Source organism: Cicer arietinum, chromosome 4 (genome assembly GCF_000331145.2).
Source record: "Cicer arietinum cultivar CDC Frontier isolate Library 1 chromosome 4, Cicar.CDCFrontier_v2.0, whole genome shotgun sequence".
In the NCBI taxonomy this organism is placed as follows: Eukaryota; Viridiplantae; Streptophyta; class Magnoliopsida; order Fabales; family Fabaceae; genus Cicer; species Cicer arietinum.
The window spans coordinates 60,440,963-60,460,792 of record NC_021163.2 but is presented as its reverse complement, the minus strand read 5'-3'; the positions used below and the strand labels follow the sequence as shown (position 1 = coordinate 60,460,792).

General features: G+C 31.4%; 2 protein-coding genes across 4 annotated transcripts; both read right to left on the bottom strand.

The window, feature by feature from the left end:
• Window positions 1-1,006: 1,006 nt before the first annotated feature.
• On the bottom strand, window positions 1,007-7,281 carry LOC101496540 (aberrant root formation protein 4). The gene is made up of 15 exons (XM_004498716.4): window positions 7,142-7,281; window positions 6,880-6,953; window positions 6,212-6,388; window positions 5,642-5,791; window positions 4,857-4,929; window positions 4,013-4,182; window positions 3,846-3,905; window positions 3,561-3,711; window positions 3,399-3,458; window positions 3,027-3,298; window positions 2,846-2,917; window positions 2,645-2,722; window positions 2,125-2,328; window positions 1,936-1,987; window positions 1,007-1,665 (listed from the first exon to the last, which is right to left on the bottom strand). The coding sequence occupies exons 2-15, from the start codon at window positions 6,916-6,918 to the stop codon at window positions 1,445-1,447; spliced, it is 1,779 nt and encodes a 592-aa protein (XP_004498773.1). The 5' UTR covers window positions 6,919-6,953; window positions 7,142-7,281; the 3' UTR covers window positions 1,007-1,444.
• A 5,153-nt stretch (window positions 7,282-12,434) lies between these two features.
• Window positions 12,435-18,751, bottom strand: LOC101496215 (DNA replication complex GINS protein PSF2-like). 3 transcript variants are annotated; one of them, XM_004498715.4, is made up of 9 exons: window positions 18,359-18,751; window positions 15,648-15,753; window positions 15,482-15,556; window positions 15,281-15,395; window positions 14,442-14,541; window positions 14,319-14,349; window positions 14,147-14,239; window positions 13,283-13,435; window positions 12,435-12,827 (listed from the first exon to the last, which is right to left on the bottom strand). In XM_004498715.4, the coding sequence occupies exons 2-9, from the start codon at window positions 15,693-15,695 to the stop codon at window positions 12,810-12,812; spliced, it is 633 nt and encodes a 210-aa protein (XP_004498772.1). In that variant the 5' UTR covers window positions 15,696-15,753; window positions 18,359-18,751; the 3' UTR covers window positions 12,435-12,809. The 3 variants fall into 3 exon arrangements, with proteins under 3 accessions (XP_004498772.1, XP_073222952.1, XP_073222953.1); XM_073366851.1 differs by lacking the exon at window positions 18,359-18,751 and adding an exon at window positions 18,252-18,262; XM_073366852.1 differs by lacking the exon at window positions 18,359-18,751 and having other exon boundaries at window positions 15,482-15,582.
• Window positions 18,752-19,830: the final 1,079 nt, after the last annotated feature.

Here is a 19,830-nt window from a genome sequence, read left to right as displayed (position 1 = left end):
TATATATATAACATATATATTACTAAAAAAAACATTATAAAGGAAAAATTATCAACCATATTAGAAACATCTTAGAAAAAAACATACCTGATATTAAAAAATACTATTGACAAATACAAAACGAGTGAATAATAAATATAACAACACCACATGCTAATAATAAGATCAATAAATATTAATTAAAATGTATATATATGCTTAGTTCAATTTTAAAAAGGTGTGATTAATATGTATGTATTGGACCACATTGACTACTAAGGTTGATGATTCTACTTCCATTAATTGAGAGTCTTACTCAATGTTGTCAATAATAGTTATAAGAAATTTGCGGTTTGATCAAATTTCATTATATAATATTACTGTAGCTTCGCTATAGCTACTAAATAACATTTTCTATTAAATAACATATCACAGAGTACCAAAATATATTGATCTCCCAAGAACGAGGTGCCATAGCATATCTTTGAGACTCAAAATGAGAAAATTATTATGTCAAAACAAAATTGGGAAGGAGGCAAATCATCATAAGTAAAAACTCAAGAAAAGGTGGTAAGGAATACCTAAGGATTCATAGGGCATGTCTAAAGCCAAAGCATTATAAATTTATAATGAAAGACAGCCTAGTAGGAGGGAGGTAGGTATGGAATGTTTTTGGATCAATGGTTAAAGGAGGAGGAACACTTGTTAGTGGGTAAAAGGTGGCCAAAAGTGGGGTGGAAGTTGGAATTTGTAGTCAAAGAGAGTATTGAATTAGTTTGGTAAGTTGTTTGTGCAGATGAAGCAACATGTGTGATGGAATGACATGAAAAAAATGATCATAAAAAATTGATATTAGTAGGCAAAAAAAATTCTGGTAAAGATTTTTGGGATTTATTTGAAATTTTATTAAATCAAATATCCCCTCTCATAAGTGAGGCACTTCTCATGATAACTCACCGTGGCCTTTAAAAATGTCACATAAAAATGACTAAACAATCAAGATTAGTGACCATATATAAGAGAAGAATGAAAAATCAAAATAATTATATAAATACCATGTGTCATCTTTGTTCCTTCCATATTATACACATACACATTTGTAACATTTACCATCATTGCTGCTGCTACAAAAACAACCCGAAGATTTGAATTTACGATCCCCTTAAACTAAGTAACTCTTCATTACTAATCCACACACAATGGCATTTCCAGGTATACTACCGACTTCGGTGAAAAGGAATTCGTGTCTATTGCTATTTGCTAGTTCACACAAAGGCCGACTCCTGAAGAAAACAGTGTATACTCAAAGCATAACTCAAAATAAATGTGTTCAATTTTACCGCATCTGCAAGGAGAATTACTATTGAAACTATATGTTAATCCTTGACATGGATTAATAATTTCATATTTCAAAACTGACATGTACCAAAAAATATTTCAAACATACTTTGGCTAGCAAGACAGCTTATGTGACTTGCTTTAGTTTCTCTTCTACAAGCTCAATGCAACGATACAACACCAATTCAAGTGGATTTAGGGTGCATAGAGTGTCAATTGCAAGCTCATCATAATCACTCTTGTTCTCTGCCATTATACCTGTCACTAGGGTACGCAAAGGAAGCAACCATTCATTGTAGACCTTCAGTAAACTGCCCCTCGACAAGACTCCGGTATAGTTTGTCTTTCCTGTAACAAAAAGTAATTGTGAAAAGGAAACCTTAATTATACTTTTAGATCAAGTTTGCCAACTTCGAATTGTTAAACCAAAATCCAAGAAAAAAATATTTCTGCTCAGGAACAATTAACAATTCCAGTGGCCCATTAACTTAAATTAGTTGTTTCTAATAAAACACTTGTTCAAAATAAATATACTTTTATCAAAAACTCTTGTAATGTAGTTTTCAGTTTTCACCATCTTTTGATTGCTTTAGTTGATAACTCATTGATGTTACATACCAGTAGATTCTGTCATTAGTACAAATCTGTATAGGTTGAGAGCTGACAACACCTGCGGGTTATAAACAATAATGCTATGACTTAAATTCTTTTCAAATCAATGCATGGCCCCAAAAAGAAAGAGAATAATGCAGAATGCTTCTTCAAATAGATGCATTTCAAGATATACACATGAAACAGGAAGAATACCGCATCACTTTGCTCAGGTAGGGAAGGAGGTCCCCCTTGGGGAGGTCTTAGAACTGACTCCACCAACTCAAGGACACTGGGAGTCCAAAATGATATATCCTGATGTGCCTTGTTATTAATCTGTTGGACATCTTTTACTATTGACGTACTGCTGCAGATTTCTGTGTGCATTTCCCTCCGGACAAGATCGACCAAAATAGCAATCTAGACAGAGGTGCAAGACCACCATTAGATGATTTAATTCTTACAGTTAGTTAAATAAACAATATGGTTAAACGAACAGTGATTAAGAGAAGAGACATGTTAGGAAAACTTTTTAATACTCTTTATCCAATACTCTTGTATTAGTTGAAATTTATATGGGTCCCACTGTGAGACTCACATTATTTAGTGAGACCCATATCCAAAATAGTGAGACTCCATAAATTTCAATCAATAGGAGACATTGTGTTAAGAAAAGTCAGATGGTATGTTGCTAACACTCTTTGAGAAGAAAATTGCTAGCAAGAGAATTAATTACCATGGAGGAAGAGTCGGTACTTGTAATCAACGCTTTCAAGATGTCAAGCCTTTGAGAAATTGGAATATCAGCCAGTACCTTTGAGTAACATGATATTTAACATATTATCTCAATTTCATAACATGCACATTAAATATTGTACGCAAACTATTAAAAAAGAACTTTCAACTTAAAAGGCATTGTAGAGTATTAGAAACTCACTCCTTTTACAACAGCGAACGAATTTTTTCTAAGTTCTGGGTCTGGAGCATACATGATAACCATTTTAACTGCCTGAAAGGTTATAGTGTAATCAAAAGTGAAGAACAAGCCAGTATCTTCCTAGTTGAAAAAGTAAAAGACTGAGCGATGAGAAACATATTGAAGTCAGAAATTGCAGTACCTGAAGAGCAGAGAAAAGATTTGGCATGTAAGATGACCACTCGAAATATTCTTCATTGCAGTTTCGACAGACATCTCCATCTGTGATGCAAAGCAAGAAGTTGACAGTATGTTTCTTTAAGTCCCACGGCAGACTTACAAAGGAAAGTACATGTTTCAATGTTCCTATTGCTTGCCACCTTTTGATCTGGTTATTACGAAGCTCATCCTTGACAGAAATCATATCTTCTTTAGCAGCATGAGCAACCTCCTCTGAGACATGGCCCCAAATCACTGAAAAAAATGGAATTTGATGGGTTGGTGAAAAGGAAATGCACAAATGATATAAAACAAAAGGCAAGGATTTAATAACAGTAATTGCCCTAACACAAACCTGAAAGGGCGGCACCATGCTTGACATGAGATAAACAACCCATACAATCATCTTTATTTTCTGGGAAATTGACATGGATTAAAAAAATGGTTTCAACAGTGCTAAGTAAAGATTGAAATAAATTAAAAACAGACCAGACACAGAGTAACCTAAGAGCACTACCTCCAAAAACGGTGCAAGCCACAGCCTCAACATCATAAGTTGTTAAGAGACTGAGATAAGATAAACCACAATATGATGAAATTTGTGACAGTTGTGATACTAATGAATGACAGCTGGAAGCTTCATAACTTAGACTAGCTGGAACAAGAGCCTGAACAGTGCATGGCAACATATTAAATCACATTACAGTACATAAAACCGTGAGTAATAATTTTACTGAAGTGAAGGCGAAAGTAATACAAATAAGAATAATTATAAAATTTTAATGCAGTACAGAGCAACTACCAAGCATTGCAAGACATATAGACCAAGAAGAGCTCGGAGCTTCTCCTTTGCAGCATTATCCTGTTGTATAGGTGAAAAAATGTCAGCAAAAAAATTGAAAATAAATCAGTAATTTAAGTTTTCCTAACAAAGGAAAAGATATATTTTTTTTAAAATAGACAGCCCACCAGCTTATTGCAAACTTCATTAATAGAATTTGCAATCTCAACAGCTCTGTCAAAGACATCATCAAGTTCTGCTTCATCTGACTCCAAAGATACAGCCTTCACTACATTAAGAATCATAGGAACGGCTTCTTTTACTTGCTCAAACTGACGCCTTCGGATGGAGGTAAAAACTGAAAAGGAAAAATAGGTATGAATGAAAACTTCCAAGGAATGTGGGGTCAAGTCATTGAAAGTGTGAGACAACTGCTCAGCCCAAAACTAGCATTTAGGTTTTGCATTTCAACAACAAAGATACCTTGAACTTGAACATGATAGCTAGTGATTAAACAAATTTCCCGTTGGTGACAACCCCGATAAAATCTGCTGTACAATTGACAGCTAACAAGACTATTGGTGATTTGACATGAAGCTGAAGCTAAAGACCTTAAAAGTTATTATTATTATTATTTGGTGAATTGATATAAATCTCTTTTCAAAATATGGTTTGTTTAGTCCTCAGTGTATAGGAAGGCTGAAGTTCTTATTCCATTTAAGCTCTGTCATTTCAGATATCCAAATAACAACTTGAATATCATCCAAAAGCAGCATTGAACTTTTTATGTTACACTTTTTCACCCAAAAACAAATGAAATATAATTCTTTCAAGATAACCATAAGTGTGTTCATAAAAAATTAATCCAATCAGGAATTCAACATGCTAAAAGAAACAAGAAAAAGAACATGATCCTGCAGAGCCCTACATCAGCAAGAAATTGACAAGGTGATTGCTGCCATCTTTCTTTATTGAACAGCAGTTACAGTTATACATTATATCCAGTAATAAAAAAGTTCACTGCAAAATTACCCTTTGAGAGCCCTGATAAAGGAGGGACAATGTAACTGGCAGCCTTGGTCACCTTACTTGAATAACCTAATGTCTGCTTAAATTAAATTAATAGAAGCATAGGATCAAGACATTAACCAAAAATAAATAAATTAAATGTCATACTACCACTGATCTCTAGTTCTTTGAATGTTAACAGGATATGGTTCTGAGAAAATTTAATTTTTTTTTTGGGATGTATGGCCATGAGATAGAATGTAAATATTTCTGAGTTAGCAAGAACAATGGAAGTTAAAAGCTAGCAAAAAGTGACAAAAATATCATAGTTCTACTGTGCTATTGACTATCTGGGTTCTACATTAATATTCATTCAATGGCCAACTAGGCACAGAAGGTACTAAAACAAAAGTATAATAGAAGTTTTCTGTAAACACCCATTAAAAAATTCACTCAACGAACATACTTCATCTCTACCTATGGAGTAAGCAAACAGATATATAAAGATATGAACAACAAGCAGTGTCTAGTTAAATCAGTAAATTTCATTTTGGACTTAAAAGATATATGTGCCGTCAAGGTGGTCGTCCATTTAGCAATACATCAAATTGGTCCCTCATTAATGCCATCAAATAAGCTCTTAAAGTGATAGTAAATCAGTCTCCCTAAAAGGATGAAACTAATCAAATGTAATTATCAGTGAAGGACCAATTTGATATCTTTAATTAATGGAGGAACTAACGAGATTTCACGCATATCTTTTAAGCACTGAAGTATACATTTAAACATAAATAAAGACATAGACTCACATCACAGAGAATTGAAAGCATATCCCTTGGACCACATTTTACTATAAACTGATCAATGATGCTAATTGCCATGTTCAAAACATTTCTTGAAATGCCAGCAAACTTGGAAACAGCCTTTGGAAGTTCAAAGGAAAGAGCATCAACAACTTCCTGTCAAATCACCAAATAATCAATAAGGCACTCATAATCGCTCTCTTCAATAAAACATACATGTTACTGTGAGCTTGAAGAAGACACGCTCCAAATAATAATGAAATGTCTCTATGTTGTTTGATTTCTATTTTCTAAGTCTATATGGGCATTTGAATTTTGAAATGCTTAATTTGGGCTTATGACACAAACACTAGTGTACATGATCAGAAGAGCTCATAAAAATAGCTTATGACATGTCAAGAAATTGCTTTGAGCTTAATTCATAAGCTCTCCAAGTAGCTTATATAAACAATTTATACAGAGCTGATGCAAGGTTTACACCAATAAACTCTTCAATTGTACAAAATACTTATACATAAGCTCTTATACGATAAACAGTGAAACAATTATGAAACGTCACTGAAATAGGTAACTCACCTGGTCAAGAGATGGAGAACAGATGTATTGATAGATCTCAGACAAAGCTTCAAATGCATTGTTCTCTTTAAGTTCATTATCTGGATCAGACAGAGTATCATCCAATAAAGAATCAAGGAAATCGACTAGCTCTGAGATTGTTTTTTCAGGTTCATGAGAATTTCCAACTTCAGCCAACTACCATCCATATAAAATCATAACTGTCAACAGCAAGTTAATGATAACCTTTCAATTAAGAACATAACAAACAAGCATCCATTTATCCTTTCAACTTCTTTTTTCTTGCTGCATAGACTTTGTTCAACAAGGTGAAACTGTTAGCTTATATCGGATAGTGAAACTGTTAGCTATAGCATATAGCTTACAGCATAAAGAACACCTCATCGCTCAAGTCAAATGACACCAAAAATTCTTCTCCAACATTATGTGATTCATAATGTATACCCCGTCAATGACACACTCCATCCATGTACACTTCGACACCTTCAAACTGCTGACCATAATACCAATCAGGCATATCGATGTCGAGTATCTTCCAAGAGTTACTTCTTAAACTATATATTTCAAACAAGGGGTCATAACATACATCTTTTGGTGGCGCACATTGATTTAATTGGAAGTTTTGAAAGGACATATAATGCAAGATCATTATGTATACAGTTGCTAACCTTTTCATTTGTGGCAGCAGCAGACACTGATTTATCCATTTTTGAAACAGGGTTTGGAATAGAGTGTGTCTATGCTGAAAATAACAAACAGAAACAATTGGACGCATTTCAATTGCAAAACCTAAGAACACTAAGAACATGAAATTCTAAAAATGAAAATGAAATTGGACGCACGGGGAACAATTAAAACAGAAAAAACAACATAGCATAGAAGAGAAGCAAATAAGCAATGAATGTTGTTATTGAAGGAAGGAAATAGAACCTGAAATCAAAGACTAGAAGTTTCAAGTCGGAAACCGCGGCGGGAAGAAGTGCTTTTGCGATTGTGTTAAATTGTGCCTTTATTTCCTTCTTCAATATGGTATCGTCCTCCTCTTAATTGAATTCGAATGTCACGTGACCTATTTCACTTTAAATTACATACCTTATTTTCAATTTATTTTTTTCTTCAAAATAAGTTATTTTTACTTCTCCTTGTACAAAATACTGAATAATAAATAATTTTTTGTTAGAGATATTTAAAATCTATTATAAATAAATTTTATTATTGATCATATAGAGTATCAAATAATAATATTTATATAATTTTATGATTTAGATTAAAATAATTTCATGTTTTATTTTAAGAATTTAATATCTATCTCACTTTAATTCTTTTTAGTCTACTTACTTATTTAGAAGTTGATTGAAAAATTATGTTCTTATATTAAAGTCTATTAAGAATTACATGAATTTATTGAAAAAATTAAAAAAATATTAAATTTCAATTTTATCGATCTTAAATAGTGCATAATGGTGCATAATAATTGAACAAATTATTATAATATATAATAGTGCATAATCATTCTTCATCAAAGTGTTAGCATTATGTCACCTCCAAATTCATAATGATAATTCTCCCTCGAGTTCCAAATAAATCAAATTCTCTAAAAATTAATATTTATAATGAGGAAAAAAAATAGAATAGAAGAGAAAAAAACGATGTTACTTTAGGGCATGATTGAAGAATTCTTTGAAGATTATAGTGAACTTCAGAAGCACGAAAGAAGGGGTTTCGGTCTCTGTGGATACTGACATGAGAGCTATGAATTGAAAAGAAGAGTAAATAATAATTATGTCACAAGGAAAAACCCAACTTCCAAATTGAACAAGACTAGCATAAAATTGTTATTTTCTCGGTATAAATAAATAAACAAAAAATTAAATATATTTTTAATTTCTTATAAAATTTTAAATTTAGACTTTTTAAAATAAAAATACGACTTTTAATTGTGTATTATTATCATGCCTGTAATTTTGATCATTATTATTAAGTTAACATATATTTTTTAATCAATTTTTTGAAGTCATGTTAACAACTTAAAAAACTTCCTCATCGAAAAATGAGTTCAACATTCGGTTTTCATATCTGCATTTTCATTACTTTTAGTTTTCCTTTTTTATATTTAATTAATCTAAAATTAAAAAAAATTAAATTTTTTTAGATTAAGTTTTATAATTTTATAAACATTCTAACAAAAAATTATTCAAATTTTTTTAAGTTGAAACAATTAAATGTTTTATTTTAAAATGGACTAAAACTCTTTGTTGGATGATTTTATAGGGAATAAAAATTATACTTTTATTTTACAAGAATTCGGGTGAAAATAATCCAAAAATTTATCTATTAGAACCAAGATGGGTTGAAAAACAATTTCTTATCTTGTTTTGATGATAACAAAAGGTATTTTGTGGGAATAATTTAATGCACTAATATTTTGATTGAGCATGCAGAAAATAGAACAAAGAATCAAAGAAAACAATATGATATTAGATGAAACAAATATAAGAGGAAAGGAAAAAAATAAGAGGAAATGAAGTGATTAGAGAAAATTGAGTAAACGAAGATATAAGAGAAAACCGAGTAAACGAAGATATTAGAGGAAAACAAGTGATAAGAGGAAACATAGTAAACAAAGATATTAGAGGAAAAAAAGTGATAAAAGGAAATGAAGTAAATGAAGATATCATATGAAACAAAGACATCAGAGGAAACGAAGTAATCGAAATTATCAGAGTAAACAAAGTAATCAGAAGAAACGTAGCATAGGAAAAACACGGGCTCTCCGTTGGCTCTGAAGATCTCACTCTAAATATCTCATTATGAAGAACTCACTTTAAAGATCTCACTCTAAAGAAAATGCAACACATTCTGATAAGTTGCTTCTGACAAAGCAACTAGTTGCATCTGACATTGATATGCAACATGACAAAGTTGCATCTGCCTGCAAGTTGCCTATGCTAGTAATTCAAGACAAGCAAATGATTAGCTCTACCTCTGACATCCGCACCATATCATCTCACTCTTGTTGGAACCAAATAGGTTTTATATTTAGACTTTTGATGTTAAAAAAATATTTTATGAGAACAAAATATTTGACTGTACAGAGTATGGAAGAAAATATGATCAATAATTGTTTACAAGAAGAAATACTCACAAGAAGATACATTTATTATTTGCAAAGATATTATTCAGATTTTGACAAATGGCAAAATGCTGAATTGGACTTAGTTATATTCCTACTTGTGAAAGTTTAAGAATTGGTCGAATACTATGTTCTTGCCCATATCAAAGCAAACAATATGAAGGAAGTTTCATCTCAAGAATTTGCGAAAGCAACCTTAACAAAATACGAACATTATTAATTTGATGAATTTACAAACTCAATCATAACAAAATACGAACAATATCAAACTAAAGAATTTACAAATCAATATAAACAAAATAGGAACATAATCAATCTAGACGAACTACTTAGATTAGTTTCAGAAATAAAGAATTTACTAAATAACATATTATCAAAAAACATCTTATTCAAAATTATTTTTGAATAAGATCATTGTTGATCAAGTTAGGAATGAATATACAATTCAGAACTAAGTAAAGACTAAATTGAAGCTCTAACTTTTTCTATAAATAGATATTCAAGGCTGAAGAAGAAGATCATTGAAAAAAAAAGAGTAAAATAACTCAAGCTCAAAGTTCCAAATTCATCTTAGAGTTCAAAGAGATAAACACTTGTCGAGTGAGAAATATTTTGTAAGTCTTTTTCTTATAGTGTGATAGTCATTGTTATAATCAACTTGTTAGAAACAACTACTCAAGTTCCAAACGTTTGTATTCAAACCCGATAGTGATCTTAGTGTGACTTTAACAATCTGGGGTTGTCAGATTGCGTGGAGAAGAATTGAGTGGTAGAGTCAAGGTGTGCGTGTTCCTCAAAAGTTTGAGGTTGTTACGCTGCTTGAGAAGACTGACTTGTAAGATCAGGTGCTTTGTAATTCAAGTTATTTAATTAGTGGATTAAATCTTTCTGAGTGAAGGGATTGGATGTAGCCAAGTTAGTGGTGAACCAATATAAATTGCTTGTGTCACTTTATTCATGCACTCCTTAGTTATGTTATTGCTTCTACTTCAAGTAAATCATTTAGCCTAAACCAGATTAATCAAATAATGAAAAAGTTATCAACTTAATTAAACACAATTCAACTCTTTTCTCGTGTTTGCACCTTCATCCTCCATTGACTCTGAAGATATCACTCTAAAGATCTCATTATGAAGAACTCACTTTGAAGAAAAGGAAACACGTTCTGATAAGCTGCCTCTGACAAAACAGCTAGTTCGATCTTACTCTAATATGCAACATGACAAAGTTGCATCTGCCTCTGCAAGTTGCTTCTGCCAGTAATTCAAGACAAGCAGATGATTGGCTCTGCCTCTAACATCTGCATCATATCATCTGACTCTAATTATAAAACACCGCCTCCTATGACTACATCAAGCGTCCAGTTCGTTTGACTCTAAATAAAGTTAGCGACTCTAAAGAAATGTCAACGCCTCCGGAGAAACGTCAACTTATCAATTATCAATCATGCTTGAAAAATTCAATGATTCTAAAAACTCAATTGATGTGATAAAAGTCAACGACTCTGGTAAGTGCCTATGCTCTAAAGATATATGCTCAAATATATTTCCAATCGGTTACTTTTTTTTAGAATTGAAGAAATTAAAGTATCCAGTAAGTTACTTTTAATTATGACACCGTATGGAATGAAATAAATATCTAAGAAAGATTAATGATGTCATCATAACACCATGGCAACGGATTTGAGAAATCAAAGCTAAGATCATATTGAAATCAAAGCAACGGACGACTAATTTTGACAAATCAAATCTAAGATCAGAAGAAATCAAAGCAACGATAAAGTCATTGAATATAACCAAACATAAATAAAATATGAAGAACTTTGGAAGAGGAATGTTGAAAAGAAGAACGTTGGAGTAATCTGATAGTTCAAACTAATATTTATAAAAGGTTATCACCATTGAAAAACAACTCAAGAAAACAAAATTTACTTGAACACAACAACTCAAAATTACTTAGAAAATATGAAAAACATTAAACTTTATTTTTATTTTGTATTTTGTTACGTCTAGAGAAACATATACACATCATCTGTTTTCTAAATCGGAAAAACAAAATAAAGAACTAAAACGTTGATTAAAATTAAGTTAAGAGATCGTTGATGCTATTTAGCCTATATTTTATCATGTCATAATGAAATATGTATCATATCATGTCTTTATCTTATCTTACACATCAAATGGACCCTTAGTGAATCAAATTCACACTCTTTTTTATTTTTCCGTTATTTCACTACATCGCTATTTCAATATAAACAAGATAAAATCGAACTCTAAAAAGAGAAAAATTATTTATCCTAAAATCCCCTTTTTCTCTATTTCTATTCCTACTTTACTTAATATTTTCTGTCTATTTTTTAAGATTTTATATAGAGTCAAATTTAATTAAAATTATATTACAATAGAAAAGGATTAATTTATTTCTATTGTAGTAGATTGAAATCTAAAAACAGCGACATAAGTCCAGTCCTTTGGAAATAGAACCAGTAGAATTGTTGTAGAGATGAAGGCTATGATTGAAACCTTCAATGCATCCATTTCCTTGAACTTTAAGCCCTTTGTTAAAACTGTATGCATATTTAGATTATAACGTTTAAATTTATATTTGTCTAATTACTTTAAACAGGCACAGTGCAAGTACATGCTGCTTTTGACCGTCTTTGTTTTCACTTTGGTTTGGATGCATGAGATCAGATGCCTAATAAACAATACAGAGACATAACTTGTAACATGCGGAATTATCTATTGTTTCTTCTTGTTTTATGGAGGGAAGCAATTCAAAATACATTGAGTTTATAGAAGAAAAAGGTATGGTGTTGGTGGAGATTGATGTAACTAATAATTAAAAGCTGACAACTTTGCCTCTCATCCAGTGTACAAATTCAGATAATATACATGCATTATTTATATGGAGAATTAAAAGTTAATAATATAATTTCTTTAGTTGCAGAGAAATTAAAAGAATTAATAGTTGTATACTCAATTCTAACATGTATTTAAAGGCAATATCAATTTTAAAGTAATAAACCTGTTAGATAAAATATAAAAATCATTGGCATGTCTCTACAGAAGAGTATCAAAGATTTTGAGGTTTCTTTTCTAAAATTAAAAATGAGCAGCTTATTTACTCATTTACTTCTTAACCATTTTAATTTCAGATAAGAATTGATTACATGTAAGAAGTACAAGTTCGGAATTAAATAATTTAAATTACCAACCGAACTAACTACATAAAAATACAAAGAACATTGCTCTATGAAGATTCAACTAAATTCATACCACCTATTTTATAATGAAATCAGCAGTGAAGATATCTCTCTAAAGATTCAACTAAATCCGTACCACCTATTTTGAAATCAACGGTGAAGATATCTCCCAAAGTATTTCTCAGGAAAAAATGTGTATACCTTTGAAGCCAGACAGATTTACCAATCTAAAAGTGTTGTTGCCAAAAAGTTATGCACAATTATCTTCGTAGTTGCCTCTGCATAAACAAATACCAGCTGCATTAAAACCATTCCCTTTGAAAAAAAAAAATATGCATGTATTATAAATCAAAACAATTTTGTCTTTCAACATTTAAAAAACTAATTATATTGAATTTTTATCAATAATAGAAAAAATGAGTAGGCCAGTAAAAATGTATCAAAAGATTCAAGGAAATCACCATGTCATTACAAGTAAAAATAAAGTTCAATAACTTTACACTTACGGTGTAGTAAGCAAGTTTTATATAGACATTCAATCATAATATACCATCTTCTTCGTAGAACTCATTTTGACATAACAAGACAATGAAATATGATTGAACATATTTGTAAAACATATTTACACTGTCGAATTATAGTTAATAAATTTTAAAAAAAATGTGTATCAAACAAGTAAATGTATAGATTTTTTAGTACGTGAAACATTTCTGAGTATATCGAATAAACATACTCTTGGGGCATTGTGGGCAACTTGCGGCCGTCTATCAGGAGCTCGCTCTGGGTCTGGGATCAACTCTGAACTATCATGCTTGTAGAATGCTTGTAAAGCTCTTCCAATAAATGGGCGAACAATGTTCACTTCCATTGCAGATAAATTTTTTATCTGCAATATACCAAGAATTATGATGTAAATTGTCAGCATAGGAATAAAGATATATTTTCCAGCAAGATTTTCTCTCCCTCAAAGTGTTGTCAATCGCAAAATGTAGAAAATAGTGGTTCATTTGATTCCCGCTATAAGCTATAGCCTCAATTTAACAACAATTTGTACTAAATCTTGTATCGCATAATAGTAGTAGTTTGTCCCAATTCCAAAACGCTGTGGTGCTATTATTTGACAACACTAATCTCACACGAAAACAACTAAAAACTGGAAAAATAACTTAAAAATGGTAGATGCATTTGCATCCACTTCATCATGCCAATAAAAAAAATGAAAGTCTAAGAGAACCATTATCCAATCTATGTCCACTATATTTCAAACAAATTTTGGAGATAATTACGAGCCTCTCTAAGTAGAATGCAGACTTTGTCATCAATTCTAACACATAGCGGCACTTTTGTTAGAGCTAAAATTGTCTTGTTTGGTGGCTTGCATTCAGTTCAACCTGTCCTAATATGAAAGAGATATGGAGCATAAAACTAAAACATTCAAAATCTAAAATTTGTCATAGACGCACAACATTGGTTGGGTAAAATACTGTAATTAGATCAACATAAAATCCTAATGTAAAAAAAAAGTTACACTTCACAATCAGAGTTGCACTCCAGACTTTAACGACCATTGTACCACCGAAAAAACTAGAGAAATTACCTTCACGGCTATTGTACGACCATTGAATCCCTCCAAGTCAGTTTCAACTTTATGAAACCTTACATCTCTGATGTCCTCAATTAGAGACCTCACCTTCACAAGAGAAATAAGCAAAGTGTCAGAAGAAAATCCTGCAACATATTTCTGGGAAGTCTAACTTCTTTTAACTTACCATGTATGCGTCAGGGATGTTGTCACGTGCACTAAAAATAAAAATAGTATAATTAGTTAGTTAGTTAATATAGTAAAGTAATAGTATCTAACAGAAAACGTCATTATTTGTCTCTAAACTTACTGGTCAAAAAGAAGTCTTGAGATTTCTACATAATGAAATGGCAAATGTTCCGACATCTCTTGAGAGTCTCGCTCTACCTCCAACACTTGAGTCAACTTCTCTAGTCACAAACAAATTTGTTGGAGTAATATTAAGTCTTAACATCCAGTTATTACTTTTACCAACAAATTCTAAACTGGAAAAAGATCAAAACAGCACTACTGTCCACATGTAAACCACCAACCAAAGAACAGGAAAATTTAAAAGCGCAAGTTGATTAATCATGTAAGCAAAAACAAGCAATATAAAAATAAATAGTTCTAAACAATAAAACAGAAAATTGTTGAAAACCTAAGCACAAATCAGAATTCAACAGTAGCTACTGTTGTCATTCCGGAAAATATCACTTTGTTCAAATTCTGCCACACTAAAGTGTCATAGCAATTCTATTGCAGCTAATTGACAACACTTTCAAGTTTGTACTAAATCGCATTTTGCAAAACAATAGTCTTTGTTAAAATACCACTATGCTATAGTGTCGTTATTTGACAACACTGACATAAGCTTGCCGTTGAAGGGCATTGAGTAAAAAAAATAACATAAAAATTGTTAGAACAAAAAATGAAAATCACAACCACATTCTTCAAATTTCACTCCTCTACTATCCTTTATTGTCATATATATCGCAATTGAGCACCTCTAGTATATGGCCTAGTCCACCAACTAAAACATTGCCATTGTTAGATCATGGAAACTCAACCACATTTATCCGCAATTTTCCACAGCATTAAAGATCGCAATGTAACAACAACCGCACTTGAAAACTATTTTGGGGATAAAAAACAAGAAAGAAAGCTCACCAACAGTCATCCATTGGGGAGGGCAAATGGAACACTTGCCTCTCTTCTTGAGAGCAATGGCCAACCAAAGCGGTACTTGAGTAACAATTTGTGGCGTAAATGGGCCAAAATCTCCCTGCCATTGTCATTAATGATAAAACAAATCAATATAATGCAAAACTATATGTAAAAAGAAAGAATGTTGATGTGTTTGAGACTTACAGAGATGAGACAGAGTGGATCCATTTTGAGATTAGGCACGATGTCCACAATCTCGTCCTCAGCGATGAACTCAAGCTAATTTTTGACAAACAAAACAAGCCCTAATATATATTAATAATTTTAAGAAACAATGTAAATAATATATTATTCATTAATTCATTCATACCTCCTCGGCTGAAAACAGTGAGAGCTCATGGTCCGATTGCCCAGCCATCTCTTATTTTCAACTTTGAACTCAACAAATGGATCCAATTCACAATTTTACTTCAAACCTAGTGAGAGTTGAAAAAAACATATTGATTAAATAAAAAAAAAATAAAAAGAAAGAGTTATTATAAGGAAACAAACACACAAATCATAATTGCAAAGATTAACTTTATAATCATATATTCATATATACTGAAACTGAAACAGTAAATGGAAACTAGGTTACAGTACAGGGGTGAAAAGAATCACGGCGATTGTGAAAACAATCATGGGGATTAACTTCGTTCCATTGTTCTCTTTATGCTTAAATGACACCCATCTTCTATTCTGTAGACATAAATTCACCACTTTTATTTGTCGGGAAAACTCACTTACCTCCCTAAAGTTTAACCAACACTGATTGATTTGGGAGAAATTAATGAGAGAGTGGGGAAATAGAGAAAGAGAAGGGAGAGAAATTGAGAAGAGGTAATATAATTGTGGGTCTCTGAACTTTTCTTTTCTCTTCTACTAGTGTAGGTACTTGTACCGTGCATCGGCAATACTCACTTAACAAAATCATATATAACTCTTCATTTTTTAAATGAATATAAAAAGAAAGTTGTGTGAGAAAAATGTACCAATATACAATCATTTTTAATAAAGAAATGTATCATTTCTTCCCAACTCCAATGGGACGGTCAATGGAAGGTATGGGCCCAAAAATAAAGAGTTTGATCCATAATTCTTTCACACCAAGTTCACCCAATATTGACATGTGAAAAGTAGTATCGCCGTAATAATTTGAGATCGAAGCAATGAGTCAATACCACCAAGTATCTCACTATGAATTTTATATCAGGATTTTCACTCATGTCTAAAGGCATGGGTGTTGTAAAGAGCACATCATCGCTCAAGTCAAATGACACCAAAAACTCTTCTCCAACATTATGTGATTCATAATGTATACCCCGCCAATGACACACTCCATCCATGTACACTTAGACACCATCTTCAAACGGCTGACCATAATACCAATCAGGCCTATTGATGTCGAGTATCTACCAAGAGTTACTTCTTAGACTATATATCTCAAACAAAGGGTTATAACATACATCTTTTGGTGGCACAAATTGATCGCCTAGGTGAACAAAAGTCATCCCTAACTTGGTCATAACTCATAACCAAACCTCTCATCAGAGAGCAAATATAATTTGCCATGGTAACTATAATCATGTCACAGAAAATTCAGGATGATTTATGAGGAGAAATGTATCATTGTGATCAGAATGGTTAATGGATATGAAATGGGTGCGGTAGAAGTTCATGAAATGAGGGTTTTCAACTAAGATGGACCATAATTTGCTACACATCCAAAACACATCAATTATTTAATTGGCAGTTTTGAAAGGTTGAAAGGACATATAATACAAGATCATCATGTATATAGTTTTCATTTGTGGCAGCAACAACCACTGATTTAACCATCTTTGTAAAATTGAAAATGTTTAATTATTTTTTCATTATCAATGGTAAGACTGGGAAAAATGAAAAGTGTGATTTTAACTTTTGTAAATTTATTAAAAAAAAAAAAAAAACATGTGCGTAGATTAGTGAGTCTATAACTAAGAGTTTTTTGTTTTCTTGCGGAGGCAAGAGCCCCGTTACTCCTATAGTATATCTGCCCTAATCATAGCTACATATTACTTTGGTTTGGTGGCATGACTTTTTGAGTCATCCAACATTTTTCTCTTGTGCACACACCCATAATACTATTTTTTTTATTAACATCCCCACCCACACCACTGTAAACCCTACATTTCACATCCATTTTTTTCTTCAAACCACAAATCATCCAAATCAGTTATTTTAAAAAACCATTTATTCATAGTTTAAATACCGGTTATTTAAAAAAAATCGTTTATTCATAGTTTAAAAATCGGTTATTTTCACAAAATGAAAACTCAATAAGAAACATGGATCAACAATACAATTGTTTTTTTTTTGTGATTAAAATTGAACATGCTCAATTGCTTATAATAATTCGTGATTAAAATTGATCAGAATAACTCAAAAGCTGTAGCAAACCCTGTGAATTGTACGGTAGTGCATTGTGAGTTCAAAGAACCTTGTGAACATCTAATTAATGCTCCTTGAATTCTAAGAAATTCAACGAACCTTGTGAGTTCAATGAAAATTCAAATTCAAAACTAAAACTCAAATAATGAATCCTTTGATCTTCATCCAAACCTCTTCTAAGTTACCAACCTGAAGATTCCTCTCACACACTTTATTCACACATCTTTGTAGCACAATTCAGTAAGCTAATAAAATAATTTCTTGAGATGCATTTCATAGCAAAGAAAACCTATAATTAATAATATCTACAAAATTTCATTTCGATTTCAAGGCTACAGTGCAAAAACCACATGAAAATCAATCTCAAATAACAGAAAGAAAAAAATCAAGTCACAATTTTTGAAAAAAATCCCTTCTCCTTCACAAAATAGGCACTTGTTTGAAAAAAAAAATCAACATAATAGAAGAACAGTACTTCAGCGAAACAACACACCAAAAAAACAACCAAAACTAAACTAAAATGTTCAAAATAAAAACTAAAACAACCATTGAAAGAACATAAAAGAAGAATAAATAAGAGAAAAAACTTGGTAAGGATGAATAGAAACAAACCAAAACTAAACGATTGAGAACAAGGAAGGACGGTGCTGGATTGCCGGAAAACGCTGCCGGAGGAGTGGGGGAGCTTGACTAAAAAGTTTGATGAACGGCAAAGGCGGCGAGGCAAGGCGGAGGCGCGGAGCGAGGTGAGGCGAAGGCGCGGCGCAGAGCGAAGCAGCAGGTTCGTGTTTCTGTTTGTGGAAGAGAGAGGATTTTGGGTAATGCAAAATCAGAATGATTTTAGAATTTTGGTGATTTTAGGATTTTGGGAGTTAAAGTGGATAAAAATATTTAATGTCAGACACGATATAGGCTTGTAATAACAAACAAGCAACTAGATCCCACACTATGTTTATCTATTCAACCATTCACCCACCAGCTTATCATTATCTCTCTCCAAAAGTATAGGTTGTATCTACACTTATATTTCAAGGGGATACCAAGTTTTGTTGTACTTTTTTTCTTTCAATTTTACCCTATTTAAACTCTTTTATTTTCAATTTTATCTTTCTATATATAATCACATAACTTGATTAAATTCTAATTTCAAATCAAATCAGATATAATCTTTAAACCTATTTTTAACGAATCAAATTTAAATTAATCCTAATTTATCTTTGAATTAAAAATATAATAATAAAAATAAAAATTAACATGCTGATTGATAGAATTTCGTCAAAAACTTTAATTTTAATTTTCATCGAGGTAGACGACTATAGTTATCTTTTCAAGTAATAAATAGACAAGTAATAATGTCAAGTAAACAGTAAATAAATAATAAATAGGAAAAAGGAGAATTAGTAAATAACACAGGGAATTTGATAGAAATAATAAAGGAAGAAAATTGGTGAAATTATAGTACAATCACATAAACAAACAAGAAATGAGAAATAGAAAATAACGGATTTTAACAAATAAGTTCAAGAGAAGTAGAGAACCGAATTTGATTTTCACAAAGTATCTAGCTAGCTACCAAAAATATTAACTAAGCAATATTTGAATCACTAAATTCAAATAATTTAAAAAGAAAATTCAATAAACATATAGAATTTCTATGGAAACGCAAACGAATTTGATTTCTAAGGTTCTGTTCTCAATTTCGTATAAATACAGATTAATTGATTTGATGAATTTTATGAATTAGACTGACTTGAAAGGATAAAAAAAAAATTGTGAAAGGAAAAAAAGATCGTTGATTGAAGAGGACGGAAGATAAGCGGAAAAAAATGCGTAGAAAGGAACTTTAAAATACATCATCACCTTTTTCGCAACAATAACTCCGGTTATAACCTTTTTTTACAAGTATTTAATTTTCTTAAATTGATCTAACTAATCAAATAGTAGTATTCTTTTTTAATTATCTTTTATGGTTCCGTCAAAAAAACGTATATTTGATGGTGTTTACTGTATAAGCTCTTTGCATGGTTTGTTTTAAGAAAAATAAAATAAAGAGAGAATTTTTTGATTAGTCAAAAGTCATACTA